Here is a 16,937-nt window from a genome sequence, read left to right on the forward strand (position 1 = left end):
TACCTCATTACTTTCCGGTAAAGTAGAACTTCCTTATTCAGAGATGGGGCAAGAGGCAGAAATGATACCTTTTGACTTGGTTTTGAAAGAGTGAAGAAAATACACTAGTGGCCTGATCAAATGTCCAGGTCTGGTCTATTGATAAAGCCTTCACTGTTATGGAATCAGAACTCACGCACGCATGCATGCACACACGCGCGCACGCGCACACACACACACACACACACACACACACACACACACACACACACTCGGCTACAATGGCCCCCCTGGATGTCTTAACCTGGAGGCCACACCTAGAATAAACTCACAAGCACTCCCCCACCCCCGCGCTCCATCAGTTCTGCTTTCACACCCTCCCCCTGACACTGATTTAATAAACTATCCACCCACTGTCCCCCCCCAAATCTAGCCAGGAGCAACAGTCTATGTGAGTCATGGGGTGGTTCTCGGGGTGACAGAGAAGTTGCCAGGCACCCACCCCCCACCCCTGCTTCCTGAGGGATGATGATAGGCAAGCTCTGCTCCCCTAGGTGCTTCCAGCTCCTTTCCAAGGAAGGTGGTATTTCCAAATTGGGAAGAAATAGATCCTCATCCTCAAAGCCAAGCAGCAGCGGACAGCCTCAGGGCATCCCCTGCCTGCCTGTACTCTTCAGGGAAGACATTTTTGTTATTCCTTGTCCTCCATGCTTTGTCAGGGAATGAATTTGCACAGAAAGGGACTTAATTAAGAAGCATCCCCAGAAGCTGACAGTTTCTGAGAGTCTGGAAGAAAGAACAAGACTCCATGGACCATACTGTAAATTCACAGAGCAGCCTGAGGACAGAGGGGAAATGGCAGAACCCTTATTTTCAGGCCCCAACTGGCAACTTTCTAAGACACTCGTCTGCCAAAGTCTTTCAAATCCTTCTTGGAACAATTCCCTCAGATTATTGCAGATCCTACAGGAGTCTATTATGGCGGTTAAGTGTAGAAAATGCCAGTGTGTTCACACGGCACGTTTATTTGGTAGCAAAGGGCCGAACAACTTGGAAGGATAGAAGAAAGCAAGACAGCTTCCTCTGCTGACAGTGCAGACATGGTGCCGGCAGACCCGTGGATACGTGGTCAGTCCGAATGGACGCACTGACACAAAGCATGTCATGTCCGGCACGCCCCTACACACCACTCGCCTCCTCTCTGGCCATGGTGAAGAGTGGGGGCATGAGTTTTTTCAAGGAACATCAAGGTACTACCCCATTTTCCTCCAAATAAGGCCAGCATCTGGGCTCTGCAATACCTAGGGAGGCCCCTGCCTGCACCCCGAGACTCTAAGATTCCAAGGTCTGGCAAGGGCTTTTGCTATTCACCAGGACCAACACAGGAAGGTTTCGCTTCCCAGCCTGCCGAGGGCCACGGGACTGTATATAGGCAGTCAGACCCAGAGTCCCCAGACACCGGCCTTCAGGAACCTAGGTGATATTGAGATTCTTATGAAATAACTAATGGTTACTCAGTCACAGATTCCTAAATTAAGCCCTTAGGGGAATGTGTATATGATCAGCTACTTAGAGCCCACTTGCATGAAAGAAACCCTTGTCACAACGTTGACTAAAAGCTAAACTGCCCTTCTCTTTGAGAGAAGACAAAACAAATGAAAACAAACAACAAAAGTCCTCAAGATCCAGTCTTGAGTACCTCCTGGGAGGATGAAGCAGAGGGTCTGCTAGTCACTGAATATAGAAAGGAGTAAAATAAAATATCTTCCAAGGAATAGGGTTTGAAAAGACCTGTGAGCTGATCTCACTATAGGCAACATAAATTCACTTCAGGAATCATTCAGTGAAGCAGTGAACTAGCTGACAGAGATGGGGTCTGCAGGCAAGTGAAGAAAACTTCAATGCGCCGAAACTGATATGCATATGTCTTTACACATGCACACACGCAGGCATGCACGCGTGAAAGCACAGCTCCGTGCTTCCTTTTAGCATTTTTAAAGTGAGATGGCATCTAAGAGGGCAAACAGCGGTCATCTTAAACGGATAATGATGGCAATGCCCTAACATACATTTCTGTGCCTTTAAACAGAGCTGGCAGGGCCATGGCCACAGGGATCACATCTCTCAGGTGCCTCTTCTGGAAACCAGTGTGGACTCCACCAGTACAGCTGTCATGTCAAAGCCATGCAAGTCGTGAGCTGTCAGTTACTGAGTGCTAGAGCTCACTGTCTGCACTGTGAGCAGCCTTCTGAGTCATTCACACATTTGTCAATAGAGTACCAGCAGAGTTTCCAGGTCACCCAGCCCCTTTTGTCTGAGGTCCTAACCTCTATGCAAAGGAGCCTACTGGGCTCACTCTCCACAGAGGGACCCACTTTTGCAAGCAGACATTCTGGAACCAATGTCCCTGTGACCTAACCATTAAAGCGTGTCCCTCCTCCTCCTTCTCTACTATCCAGGGGCATGATGATCTTATTTTCTCGTCTTCCTGGAGAGTCCTGGAGCCCAGAAGCTCTGCCAACAATAAGAAGCTGTCCAAGCGGAGACATGAGAGCACCGTTTACCCCTCGGGCCACACGCCTGTCTTTCTCCAGCCAGAGGGAATGAACAGCCCTGTCCGCAGCCTTTTGTATTTCAACTCACTACATTTCTGTCTTCCCGACATAGCGAGGGACCAACAGGTAGGTACAACAGTGTTCAGGACAGTCCAGCTCCACATGAGAAGGTATGCGTCTTACTGGCCACACCCAAGGGAACTAAAGACAGCTCTTCTGCTGTCTGAGGGAGGAGGGGCTGTGTCTCCAAAGTAACTGTCACAACTAGCAACACACCAAAAGTAATTAATAAGAACAGTCACTTGCTTGGAACTAATTTGATGGTGCTTTACTTGTAGCCTTCTAAAAGCACTAAGAGATCTTTGTAAAAGGCACCCAAAACATGAAAGCAAGTATAAGGGGTGTGGAGCTGGGCATATGGAGGGAGTATCTGTATGGTTGGATACGCTGTTTCAGAACTGCCTGGTCAGTGGCTGGTACAGAGAACCAATTAAGAAGGAAGATCATTTTGAAGGACTCTGATCTTCATTACAGAACGGAAAATAAAAGCCATTTGTGGTCAAGGGGAGCTGAGTGGTGCCTGCCACCGGGCAGCTTTGGCAGCAGAAGGGCCTTTGAAAGTGTCCACCTATTTCCTGATCTGGTCTAAAGCTGAGACTGACCCCTGGATTTCCTTCCTGAGAGTACTTGAAAGTTGGACTTAGAGGGTTTTGCTGTTTAAACTTCCCAATTCAAATTCCAGGGCAGGGAAATCAACCCAGGCACAGGCGGATCTGCTCCTGCTCATTCTGGCTCTTCCTTCTTCCCACTAGGGAGGCAGGCACTATGCAGGATCCGCTCATCTAACACCATGCACAAGGCTGTGGGCTGTCCAGCTGTTTTGCACCCAGTAGGTTTCCATTCTGGCTTCTATTATTTGATGCCAGAAACGTTCTTCACACCTCTGGCAGTCTGACAACGCATTAGCTGAGACTGCAGGCAGAGGCCATTTTGCTCAGTTTATTATTACCATCTGAATCAGAAAATTGGTATTGCTGCAGTGACAAAGTCTTGGAACTGTCTTGTGATTTCTCGCACAGTCTACAATCTAGGAAGAAATCACTAGACCTTAGCTTTTCTCCTCTCTGCAGCAGAATGTCTCATTCCTTCATTCTAGACACATGTCTGCTTCTTCAGACTTGTTTGCTGACTCACTAAATTAACTCTTCATCAGCGTCTAGTCTTATAGTAGCTACTTTGTTACTAACACAAAACAATGAACAAAAGCCATGTAAAGACAGCTTATTTTAGCCGGGAGGTGGTGGCACATGCCTTTAATCCCAGCACTCGGGAGGCAGAGGCAGGCGGATCTCTGTGAGTTCGAGGTTAGGCTGGACCAACAACCTCCAAAACAATACAGAGAAACCCTGTCTCGTAAAAACCAAAAAAAAAAAAAAAAAAAAAAAGAAAGAAAAGAAAAAAAAAAGAAAGCTTATTTTGAGGTAGAGTATATACTATATTACCGTGGGGAAGTCAAGGTGTTGGTATGTGAGATGGATGGTAACATTGCATCCTCAGTCAGGAGTTTGGAAAGAGATGGTTGCAGTGTCAAGTTTGATTTCTCCCTTTCTTCTTTTAATCAGTCTGGGTCCCTATTCCATTGGGTTGTGCAGCCAAGAAGCATATCCCTTAGGGCATTCTAAGCCTATTCAGTTTAATAATGAAGATTAACCATTGCAACTTCTGCTAAACCCACTCACTCCTGGACATGAACTGCTATTTTGGCATTACTTCATTAATGCTGGCCAGCACATGATTCTTTTGTTTTTTTGAGGATGACAAGTAGTTGGAATACGTTTCTATCTCCTACTTGGATTTTAGTTTTAGCATTCACTTCTTGATTCATATTAAATGTACTCATTTCCCATTTCAGAATCTCAGAGGGGTTCAACAGCTTTGCTCTTGGCTGACTCCCACTCGTAAGTCCCAGTTTTCCCCTAGTTAAGATTTTATTTGGAGATCATTCACATTGCTTGGGATGCTCTGTGTTGGTTTTAGTAGCCCAGGTGGAAGGTGCATTTCCTCTATGTGTACTTGTTTAAGTTAGGCATCTCTGGTCTCTTTTTAAGAAGTTAACTTGAGGAAAGCAGAACAGCTTGTGTTTTTCACAGCTCTCAGGGAAGAATGAACTCACTTCCACATCTATAAGAGGGTGTGAGTGCAGAAACTAGAACTACACAAAGAAACCTCAAGTGTCTTTCTCTTCTAGCAGTACTAAGGCCCTTTGAGGGACAGACCCTGGGTTTTTTTGGGGGGGGTTTACGAGACAGGGTTTCTCTGTATTGTTTCGGAGGCTATCGGTCCAGCCCGGCCTCGAACTCACAGAGATCCGCCTGCCTCTGCCTCCCAAGTGCTGGGATTAAAGGCGTGTGCCACCACTGCCCGGCCAGACCCTGGCTTTATGAGGCTAATATTGATCTGATTCCCTCTATGACTACACAGACTCATGAAACTGGCTCAGTGAGAACTAAGAAGAGCCAGTAGAGGCTTCCAGAAATCCACCATGTCAAGGCAGACTTTGCTGTGTGGATTATAATTTCCACCTCTAGGGACCAATGTCATTCAGTTTCTTACCATCTCAGCTATGTCTTTTGAAACAGGTTCCTTTGGTTGGCCTTTAACCTACACATTAGAGGCTCATTTCTGAAGTAGTACTTCTGGGAGGTAGTGGGACCTAGGATCACCAGAGACTACAGATAGATCCATAGCCTCCAAGAGGATGTCCTTGAAGGAGATTGCAGAACCTCAGTCAGTCCTCACTTTCTGATCCTGGATCTTGATGTGACTGGTTCTGCTCTACTATGTACTCCCATCAGAGAGTACACAGCCCCTCACCACTGGCCAACACCAACAGGGCCAACTGAGAATGGATTGTAACTTCCAAAACTGTCAATCAAAAAAAAAACCTTCCAATTTTCTAACTAGAGTGCTGACAAACATGGATACGTTTTGCATGATATCCAGGATTCTGTGCACTTTGTAAAACATAGAATTTTGGCCATCTTATTGCCATGAAAGGAATGGTCTCCTTGTGTCTAATGCAACAGCATTCTGTCATAACTAGAAATATATCCACAGAAAATTTTGAATTTTGGTCTTCATGCTTTCCTACTGTCCTAGGCATTGTGTGAGAGAAAATCAGAAGGCCACAGTCAGATGCCTGACATCATCCTTTCTGTAGATTCGAAAGGCGGCCCATGTCCTGGCCGCACCCCAGTGCCTGACAGAAATAGAATGAGAAAAGAGATCCAGCTGGCAGGATCTCAGCCTGGGAACGCATGAGCAGCAAGGAGGACTTCCAGATACATGGTCAGAAAAATACTGTGAAGGATGTTTACCAAGCAGACAGGCCTGGCTGGCAAGTCTATCCTTCATTAGCTCATGGTGGCTACATTTGAAGAACTTTTTCTGTCCCTTAAGACCTCTGCTCTGAAGCCTCTGGTCATTTAAAAATAAGTCATCAGCAAGAATTGAGGTTATTACTACTAATACCAAGTAATAACAAGCAAGAGCAGCTTCCTCCTGTCCACTCAGTGCTCCCCACCAAGATCCTCTGGACATGTACTACTTGTCAACTAGAGGGAACTCATTTGCTTCTCAATGTGTCTCCAAGATCTATCCTGATGCCTGGCATATGGTAATCAAAATATTTTGAGGAAGTAAATTCAAGGTCTGATTTTATGTATCAAATGTGGAGATTTTATCTAAATAAAAATGCTTAAAACACATTCCACCAATCAGTCCTTGATGATTTGTGTTATCTTCAGGTGGACGCCCCGGGAGTGCTAAGCCACACTACGGTGGCATAGCCACACTCAAATCTTTGATTCAGAGCTCGTCTGAGCATCCACACAGGTGTTGAGAATAGGATTTTCCTCATGTCTATTCAGAGCTTCAAAGGATGCAGCCTGCTCTCAGTCACCTCTTTCCTTCTGATGGTAAGAGATGCTCAGCGCATTGTCTACTTTACCTGCCATAAGACAAGACAGCCCTGAGAATGTCCCAGAACACACGATGCAGCAGACAGAGACACACACCAGAAAGTCCACACTCTGTGAACTCTGTGTGCACGAATGAAGAGAGGGGACCTGACAGCCAAGGACCCGAGGACCCCGGAACTCCTTCAGAGGACAATCAGCTGTAAGGCATTGGCTAAGGTGAGACTTCGGGGCCAGGGTGTATGCAAACAACAGCTGCTAAGCAGAGAGGCCGTGTGAGGGAGCAAAGGTTTCCAAGACACAGTGTGCTAAGCAGAGAGGCCGTGTGAGGGAGCAAAGGGTTCCAAGACACAGTGTGCTAAGCCTGTCCCTGCACAGTTGCCATCTAAGAACTGTTCTGCTTCCACAGGAATGAAACAGCTGCGTGTCGACATAAACCTTTCACATGTTCAATACTGGCTCTCGATAAACCAATGCCATAGACATGAGCTAACCATTGGGAAAACCTCCAGCTGGATATGATTGAGCCCCCTCGGGCAGGGATGGTCTTCTCCAAGATCCTGCCAACGTCTTGAGACCTAATGTTCTGTGACTGACAAAATCATTGCCCTTTGCTCTTGTGGAATGCCTAGGATTAAATGTTTTTTTTATTTCATTACAACTCAATAGTTCATAATTTTAAAGATATAGACATTTATGTTATTTCTAGCCTAAAATGTCATAAGTTCTAATTAACTAATGTTTAGGTGAGTGGACCCAATTATTTGTTAGGCATAAATGTCATTCAGGTGCCCAAGTTTGTGTATATGTTCCTTTTGTATAGGTAGGTAGATTTAAATGCCATTCTCACTGCCACACACAAAATGCTACTTGCTCAGTAAGAGTAGATAGTAATAGCATTGTTTTTGGCCAAGCAATATCAGCCCAAGGAATATAAACACCATTAGACTGAAAATATGATTGATTTTGTTTTCCTGGCAAGTATCCAAAATTGCAACAGACATCTATTTTAGACAGATATTTTCGACCCAATTTTCATGTGAAAATATTCTTCTCATTGATGAAATTCTAGAAATGAGAATTTTGTGATGCAGTTAATAGCAAGCCATACATTCAATCTTTCAGAGAGAGAGAGAGAGAGAGAGAGCACTTGCTTTAACTTAGTAGCCCCCACCAAATTTGTCTGCAGAAACCTCACAATTCTTTCCTTCTTAATAGTTCTTAAGCACTGACAGGTGGTCCATCATGCAATTTCTACTAATAATTCATATTTTCTTTTCCAAAGGCATAGTAATTGCCAGTTGAGCTTCTGATTGCTGTGATAACAGTGCCATCACTTTGAATTGATACTATCCAACAAGAAGCAAAGAAACATGAAGTGTTAGCTATCCAACTAAGTCTTACTTCAAACTGTCCCATGAGTTCTACCAGCTTAAATAAAACACTGAGCAAGGCTACAGACTCCCATTTAGGTCTTCATAAGTCTCCCAGAACCAGAATCCCCACAATGAGAACAATTTTGTGTAGATCAAAATAAAAATTTTCTTGCTAATGGATTTCAAATTCAGTCGGCTTCTTCAACAAATGGAAATCATCATGGGGGTTTAAAACTTAACAGAGCAACAGGGCCACCTGCTAGCTCTCTGTGACTTGAGAGTGCAGCAACCACAGAAGCAACATAAAAACCCCGAAAGTGGCACTCACACGATGGAACTCACACAATTAGATGGGTCAAGCTGATGTTAGTCGGCCTGGAGTTATTATCTATCTTTCCCGGTGTCTTCTTTATACACACTTTCTTCCTTACTTCATGTAAATATGTCCCTCTATATTCCACTTGTCTTGTTTGCCCCTTATCCTCATTCCTACAAGGTCAACTCTGGTCATGGGCACTCTGTGCTATAGACTGAACTGTATTTTAACTTTATGGTCAAGTCCCAACCCCCATACCTAATAACCTTACTGTATTAGAATATCTAGCCTTTGAGAGAGGAAACTGAGTTAAAATGCAGTCATTGGAATGACAATTCAACAGTACTGGTGTCCTGGCAAGAAATTTTGGGTTGAAGGTTTAGCTTCGAGTGTTTGTCTATCATGTGGAGAACCACTGACTCAACCCCCACAAGAACAGTCATGACCACCTAGGTAGAAAGAAAAGGGAAAGAGAAACTTTGAACATAGACATTCAGAAGAAAAAGCAAATGAAGACACAGAGAGAAGACAACCCCTTACAAGCTAAGGAAACAGCCTACATGGAGTCAACACTGTACATGCCTTGATCTCCAGTTTCTAGCCTCTAAGCCCATGAGGTAATGCATTTCTATATCTTAGGTACCATTTTTTCATGTTTTGTTTGTTTGTCTTTGTTTTTTAATTTTTTGCTTGTGATGGCAACTGTAGCTGACTAGTAGTGAAGCACAAAGCAGATGGCGCTTTGTTCTAATCTTGGATGTCTGCTGCTGCCGTAAGCTGAAGAACAAGATGCTTGATATATAATCAAGAGGCAATGGAAAACATTTACTACTAACCACCCCCAGCCATTCAGGAATCAAATGGGATTAAAGCCACCTGGAGGACGGAGGCCATCATCCTTGTCACCACTATCATCTTTGTGGTATTTTTGTTGACTAGTAAAGTCTTCTACAGATACATAGCCATAAATAGCAGGGGTTTTGATAAGGGTTAAAGTATCTAGAAAGGAGAGAAAAGGCAGGAGTGAGCCTCTGCAGCAGAAGGGGTGGGTACCATGTGACCAAAGAGATGCTTACAGGAACCAAATGCCCCACACATCATGGGTACCTGCTGGCAGCTGGCAGCACCAGAGTCTCATCTACTGCTCACTTCAAACATTCACCAGGCAGGGCTAGCAGCTTCCTCTGTCAGGAAGCAAAGACAAGCCTGAAGCTGGGCTCCATATCTCCTCAGGAAAGAAAGTCTTTCTCCCCATAGCTACCTCTAGCTCACAGTTCTGAACATCAGCCTCCTATGTCATAGGATGGTAGACTGATGGACAGATGACGTCTCTCTTTGAATACCCAGAGCAAGGATGTGAGCATTTGTAAAGCAAATACCCATCACTGCCACCCGCAAACTCCACAGACTTGAACTGACTGCACTCTTCTTTCCTGATCCTTTGCAGGTCCCTGTGCACTGTGGAAAAACAACAGCCACGGGCACCGACGACTTCTATTAGTCAAACCAAATAAGATCATCGAGTAGAAATTTACTTGATACAAAGGTAAGGAGCAAGCATGACATCATAGGATAAAATCTTTATACAAACTTCATAGAAGAAAGCACATAGTTAAAAGTATGACATTTGGCAATATCCAAACACGTGACACCCTAACATGTGTAAAGACTGCCTGGAAGTTAAGAATGAAAAGTCAGGCTGGACATGAGTCAGCCAGCTTACTGTGCAAGCATGAGGACCAGAGTTTGGATTCCCACCACCCACATAAAAGCTGGGGACTGTCGTGTATCCTGGTAATCCTCATGCTTTGTACAGAGGGGAAGGGTGGAGTCAGACGGTCTCTCTAAAGGTGGCCAAACGGTCTAAATAAATCAGTAAGCTTCAGGGTGAGTGAGAGACACTTTCGCAAAAAACAAGCTGGAAACTGGAAAAGATAATACACATTGACATCTGCTTCTATGTATGTATATATATATATGCACGTGGGCACGTGCACACACACACACACACACACACACACAAGAGAGAGAGAGACAGAGAGACAGAGACAGAGACAGAGAAAGTATTTAAAGTCATTTGAATAAGGAAGACATGAATACTTTAATATTTCCTGTTTTTTTTTTTTTTGTCACTATCACCCCCCTCCCAGAATTTGCAAACACATCCTCTCTATCCAACACCAGGACTTTCAGGCAGAAATCAAACAAGAGGTTGCCCTCCTCCAGAGGAAAAGACAGCTCCCTTGCTTCTGGTACTTGGCAATGAATTATGAAAACAGAAGTTTGGGTTCTTCTGTATCTGTGATTTCAGGTGCAGAGATGGCTCCTCTGGGAAGTGTCTCAGCTCTATTTTTATGGTAAAATAATTCCTCAGCTCACCTCACAAAGCCCTTCTAAAGTGCCATGGAGCTCTATAAACAGAACAGGCAGCAAATGTTATTAATTTAAAAAACAACTGTCTGTCTTTGACTTTATAAGACCCTGATTATCTTATGAACCCAAAACACTTAAGAGAATTGTGCTGAGAACCCAAATCTGGAGAGCTGTCTGGCAGCCTCTCCAGCTCACCAGGGGGGCACTTTGAGGATAGTGTTCTTGACTCTGTAACCAGTCTTCTGAATTTGGGTCCTATGGAATTTTTATTAAAGTTCCCCCAAAAGACGTGGTACATTTGAAGCTACACTTTGCCCGTGAGCCTTCGAGATAGCAGATCCCTAATCTTACAGAGAACAATAATGAAATCCAAAGAGGACACGTGCATGACTTGTTTTAGTAGTGCCCTGGAAGAGCAGCAAAGTGCAAATGGAAAGCTGTGTTTCTGACTAAATCACAAAGCTGGTAACAGTTTACCCTCAGGTCAGTTCTTCCTGGCTTTGCTGGTCAGTCCACATGCTGGAGTCCACCCCAGTCACCACTGCGCCTCTCACACTTGAGTCCAGGAGTCCACAAATTTACAGGGGATTACAGTTACAAAAGACTTCCTTCCTGTCTTCCAACCTCTGCTTTAGGATTTGCAGCGTCAGGATGCCCTCTGCTGGCAGGGGTGGGGGAAGGGTGTGAGGGATGCCTTTGGCATGTTAATTAAGTCAACAGCCAGGGTCAGAGGAACCATAGGTGGAACCCAAACTGGGTATTTGCAAATGCAGACGAACTACATTTCAAATGTTCCTAACCCAGAAGCAGACATTACACACTGCACCACGCCCAGCACATGCAAGCAGTGCAGAAGCTCACAGCAAACCTAAGTCCCAATAGGCCAGGACTGGAGTTCAAGTGGAGTTTGAGGCAGAAAGCATATTCTCGGTCTGGTACAAGTATTTGTGTATTGCTGGCTTCCCTGCCTTCAGCTCGTAATTTAGACATTCTCTGTTTCAGTTTCCTCTTCATAAAACAGAGATAGATCACCTGTTTCCTAACAGGATACACAGTCCCGGCAAATCACTGCATCTGAGAGCCTTAGCCTGGGACCCAATTCAGAGAGGATCAGAAGTAGAATTCCTTGTATTCCTCTCAGATTAACCAGAAACTGGGCTTCTCGATATTGCTTTCCGCCATGTTTTGACAACTAGTAAGCAAAAATAATAAAAAAAAAGGTTTTCATTTGATATTTAAGACATTTACTTGTTAGAATGGCTTATGCATATGAATGGTCTTTCTTAATTAGTTACTAAAGACTATGTCCCAGTTGGCAGGGTAAATTACACAGTGTTTGAAAACAGGTTGAGCCCTTCACTTCTAAATGAGGAGCAATGAATTCGTGTTGACAGTATAGCCAATAAATAACTTGCAGTTGTTCTCTGGGTGTCACAAACTTCAGTCTAATGAAACCCTTTTACAGCAAATATCAGATCCATCAATACGGACTGGCCACACTATCCTTATAAGGACTACCCCAGCACCCAGAGGGTGTGTTATAGGGGTGCCCAAACCACCGCTCCCCACCTCAGAGAACCAGGGAGAGCCTTCCCTTCAAAGTGTGTGTGTGGGGGGTCGCAGAATCAAAACCATTGTGTCCCTTCCTGGAAAGTGTCGAATCGCCCGCAGGCGCTGGCCTCTTACCACGAACTCCTCCAAAGTCTGGTAGGTCTTGCCCCGGAACTCGCAGTAGTTCTTCTTCTCCTTGCACTGCGGACAGCACTGGCTAGTGTCGACGTGGATGCAGCGCGGGTGAAGCCGCGGGCACTCCGGCTGCGCGCAGAGGGGTCCCTCCTCCGTACACAGACACGGGCAGGCCGAGGGACCTGGGGCGAACTTCTCCCCGATCGCATACACGAAGCCACTCTCGTCTACGCAGCCCTTGCCGCGGTAGTCTGGGTAGGCGTATTCCTCAGGCAGCTCTGGTGTGGGCACGAGTTCTAGGCTGATCGCTTCCTGGGCGGCAGCGGCCGGGGGCTCCCCCTGCGGGGTGTCCCCCCGAGGCCGGACCTGCCAGTCGGCGGCCTTGACACTCCCGCCCTGGGCAGTCCAGGCCTGCTTCTGCTTGCTCCACGCCTCCCGGCTCGCGAGCGCGCGACTGCTCTTACTCTTCCAGTCCCGGGCACTGCTGCCTTCGTCCCTCGCGGCGCGCCCGAGCTCGCTCACCCGCCCGGGGCTGTCCCGAGACGCGTGCTCGCGTTTCTCTTGGCCGGGTTGCTCAGGAGCTTGGGCCAGCTTCTCCAGCGGGATGCTCGGACTGCACAGAGCCACCATCAGGCAGCAGGTGACCAAGAGGGAACTGGAGAGCGCGCCAACTGCCATCGCAGAGGAGCTAGGCATCCCCTACCACGTCCCGGCGGGCGGGCGGGCGGGGAGCGCGGAGGATGAGCGAGTCGCATTCACAGCCCGGGGGCGCGCCGCTGCCAGCCGGGAGTCGCCGTCCCTGCGGAAAAAACAGCAGCACAACTGAGCTCCGCGGTCCGCGCGCACCTTGGCCCCGCCGTGGCCCCCACCCGGCCCGGCGCCTCCCGGGCTCCCGCATCGCTCTAGATTAACGAGCAGGACGCCAGGGGCGGGGGCAGCTTGCCCAGTGTCTGTACACAACCGGCTTCTGAGATATCACACACATGCGGGAATATAAAGCAAGCGAAGTCCAAGAGAAACACCGGGCGCGGGGTCTCCTGCAGTGCAGATTAGTGTTGAAGATGGTCACCGGCAGGTTATGGAGCCCGGAAAATGCAGCAAGTCGGGCCGGTGCGGGCTGCGAGGCTTGCACTCAAAGCTCAAATTCCGGCACCTGGGCTGGGTCCTCCCTAAGTCTTGGCCGCATTTCCCGCAGGTTACTACACGGAGAATTCCGCAGTGGAGTTGGAGCCCAACAAATGGGCGCACAGATTAAAGAGAAACCCTTCCTCTCTTGCCCAAGGGGTTTGTGCTTGGAAAGGGAGCTGGGGACAACAAAATAAACAAACAAACCCACTGCTACTCCGAAGACCCAAGGCCTTAACTTCTGAGATGCCTCCTGTCTTGGAAACACGTATCTCCTCTGTTCTCTAACCTGGGCACTGCCGGCCTCTGCCTGGTCGACCGGGTCTGGTTTCCTGAGGTTTTGCTCTGGTACCGCTACCCCCGCCCCAATACCCGACTCTTCACTGGGCGATTTGGAGGGTGACGTGAGCGCTGTCGCCTGCCCGCAACAGCGCTGTCTTGGAATAGCTTTTAACCCGGAGGGGTCTTGGCGATGGAGAAGTGATGCATGCCCAGGGAGTACTGACAGGGAAGGTGGGAGGCGCAGGAGCACCAAGACTGTTTCACTGAAGGGTGTCTTCCAGCCTTTGTAGGTCTCAAAGTTTCTGTCGCCCAAAGGAGCCTAGAGCCCCAGACACAGCTGGGCACAGACATGCCAGTCTCTATTTGCCTATCCAAGCGCCCATCCTCTCGGTGCGAACCAGTACGTCTGCCACCCCCCCCCCCCTGCGCGCTCCCTTCAGCCTTCTGTATTAGGACTCTAATCATGCTGTCCCCTGGCTCACAACCAACCCCAGTGGACCTCAGCCCTGGGCGAATCGCCCATATTTAAAACTTGGGAGGTAGGAAGGGGTCCTCCCCAGCGACTGGGTCATAGAATAGTTTCCGGAGGCATCCCCGTGCCCCCAGCGTGGACCTCCAACATGCACCCTCACCCCGGCGGACTGGCACCTACATACATGAGCTCAGGACGCGGGAGGGACGCGGGGCTCTAGCGGGCGCGGCCCCGGGGCTCCAGTGCCCATCCTGGGGCTGGCCCAGCACCAATGCAGTCGGACCGCGGAGAGCAAAGTCCGACCTGTGCGCTCTGCCCGGCGTGTGCACCCGGCTAAGGCATCTGACCCTGCCGGTTCATCCGGTAGCCGGTGGCCGGCAGCCTCGGCCCCAGTCCTGTCAGTGCCAGCGCCGCCTTCCGCTGCTCATCCCCGGGTCTGGTCCCTGAATCTCCAGCACGAAGAGCTCCCTAGAGGGCGGCTGAAGCGCAGCCTAGCTCTCCCCGCAAGGCCGACAAGGAATTTCTCCAAACTGAACCAGGCACGGGTGGGGGAGCCGCTGCGCCCAGAAAGAGAGAAGCAGCTCCGAGCGCGTCCCGAGGGCCAATGGGACTCAGGCTGGCTGGGAGCCCGCGCGCTCGCCGCCTGCCTCCTGTCGCAGCTGCTTGGCGCGGGGCTCGCACCGGGCTCCCTCCTCCGCTGCCCACGCTTGCGAGGCGTCGCCACCACGGCCTGCGCTGCCCTTGGTGGGTGGGAGGCCCCCGCCGCACGCGCTGCCCTCACCATTGTGGCTCAGCCCACCTGTCAGCAGCACTCACTCCCCTCTGGACTTCTCATCTTGGCTTTCCTGCCTTCTGTTTATTCTTTTCTTTAAAATCTTGTCTCCTAATTGGCCCCCTCTGGCTTTGCTCTCTGTGGACAGACTGCTTTTGCTGCTGGTGGAAACGTAAACCAAACTGTTGAGTTTGGAATTCCGAGGAAGCATTAACGCAGACTGTTGCTGGGAGGTTTATTCCACCTTTGCATTCGGAAACCCAGAGGTGCAGAGGAGGAAGAGTAAGAAGCTGGAGGATATCAAACAGCATACGTACACTCGGGCTCTCTAGCACCACGGCTGCTGCTGTGGACTTGTTTCTGTGCTGGAGCGGTAAGCAAGTCTGTTGGCTCCACTCTGATCCGAACCCGGAATCTGCTGCTTTTCTTGGACAAAAGAATAAAGGCCAGTGGTGTCTGTTCAAATTTATCTCTGAAGTGGGTTGTTTAAAGAAATATTTCCTGGACAGTTATTACTCTCCATGCCAAGGTTGATCAGATAGTTACGCCTAACTTCACAGGATCAGGCCCTTTTCTGGGAGTGAGGACTAATTTAGGATTAACTATTTTCTCCAACTCTGTGTAGATGATCAACCGAGATTTAAATGGGGGACCTGAAAGGACTGGGCCTGAGATTCCCTAGGAGATCAACCATGCACACTAACAAAATGTAGGAGTTTCCAGGCTCAGGGTGACCCCATCCTTCTGTGCAGCCCCACTCTTGACACCTTCAGGGGAACCAAGCTATCTTTGCCCGAGGGCTGCTGCCTTCCCTACAGTGATTCCCTGCTCCTTCTCTGCTACTTGTCAATCATAACTTCTCGGGCTGTATAATGCCTTTAATACAGATGCCACCACAGGCCACCGTGTGAATGGGCTGGAGGTGTCCTCATTTCTAATGGGGAAGTCCTTCATGGAGTAACTAAAGCCAGATGGTTTGTAGAATCAAAGCTGTTGTTGTTGCTAACCGTTCCACTCATGACATAGCTCAAGTTTTACCAAGTGTTGTTTTCTCCATTTGTTTGCAGTTGGAAGCCCACACACATACACTCTCTAGGACTATGTAATAATATGTGTGAAGAAGCCCAGCTGAGAAAGCAGGGGTCCGACGGAAGGAAGGAAGATGCTTTATTTGCCTCACCCTGATGCCAATGAGGGGGTTTTGTCTTTCATTGACCCCAAGTCCCTTTGAACCTGGAGGGACATGTGACTTGTCCCAATCTCCTGATCATAATATAGGGATATTAATATGAGCATTCAAGCTTGCAAGAACAGCCTTGCCAAGCAAGGACTGGTTATGCCACCCTGTGTCCAAACTGAGCTTTTCCAGCAGATATTCTGAAATAGTGCAATAGGGCGGATAAGATGAAGGGAGGAGAATGCAATTTCAGAGGAACTCCCTTCCTTGCTGAATAAGAACAATGTCCAGGCAGCTTTATTAGTCCAATGTCTTAGTTAGGGTTTCTATTGCTGCAGTGAAACACTGTGACCCAAAGCAACTTGGGGGGGGGAAGGGTTTATTCACTCATATCTCCACATAGCAGTTCTTCATGGAAAGCAGTTAGGCAGGAGCTCATGCGTTTCAGAGCTTGGAGGCACAGCAGGTGCAGAGGCCATGGAGCAGTGCTGCCCTCTGGCTCCTCTTGCCTTGCTTAGTCTTTCTTATAGCACCCAAGACCGATAGCCAAGGGGTGGCACTATCCATATGAGCTGCTCCCCTGCACCAATCACTAATGAAGAAAATGTCCTACAGGCTTGCCTACAGCTGATCTTATGGAGGCCTTTCTTGTTTACAATTGAAGTTCCCTCCTCTTGGATGACTCAAACTGTGTCAACTTGAAATCAAGACCAACCAGGAAAATTGACCACTTGCCAAATTGACATACAAATACCTCACTTTTTATCTAGAACCTTTCTTTTCTCATTTTCCCAAAGATGGGATGTTAATATTAATATTTCAATATAAAACATAAATAACTGAAATT

The 16,937-nt window shown here is 47.9% G+C and overlaps 1 protein-coding gene across 1 annotated transcript in view; it reads right to left on the reverse strand.

Annotated features, from left to right (window-relative positions):
- Positions 1 to 12,991, reverse strand: part of Vwc2 (von Willebrand factor C domain containing 2) — a 149,211-nt gene extending 136,220 nt beyond the window's left edge. Inside the window, exon 1 of the mRNA XM_005082954.4 lies at positions 12,263 to 12,991. Within this exon, the coding sequence (XP_005083011.1) occupies positions 12,263 to 12,958 (696 nt within the window). The 5' untranslated portion in view covers positions 12,959 to 12,991. The remainder of the gene's footprint in view (positions 1 to 12,262) is intronic.
- Between the last annotated feature and the right edge of the window lie 3,946 nt (positions 12,992 to 16,937).

Source organism: Mesocricetus auratus, unplaced genomic scaffold, assembly GCF_017639785.1.
Source record: "Mesocricetus auratus isolate SY011 unplaced genomic scaffold, BCM_Maur_2.0 Super-Scaffold_100006, whole genome shotgun sequence".
Lineage (NCBI taxonomy): Eukaryota > Metazoa > Chordata > Mammalia > Rodentia > Cricetidae > Mesocricetus > Mesocricetus auratus.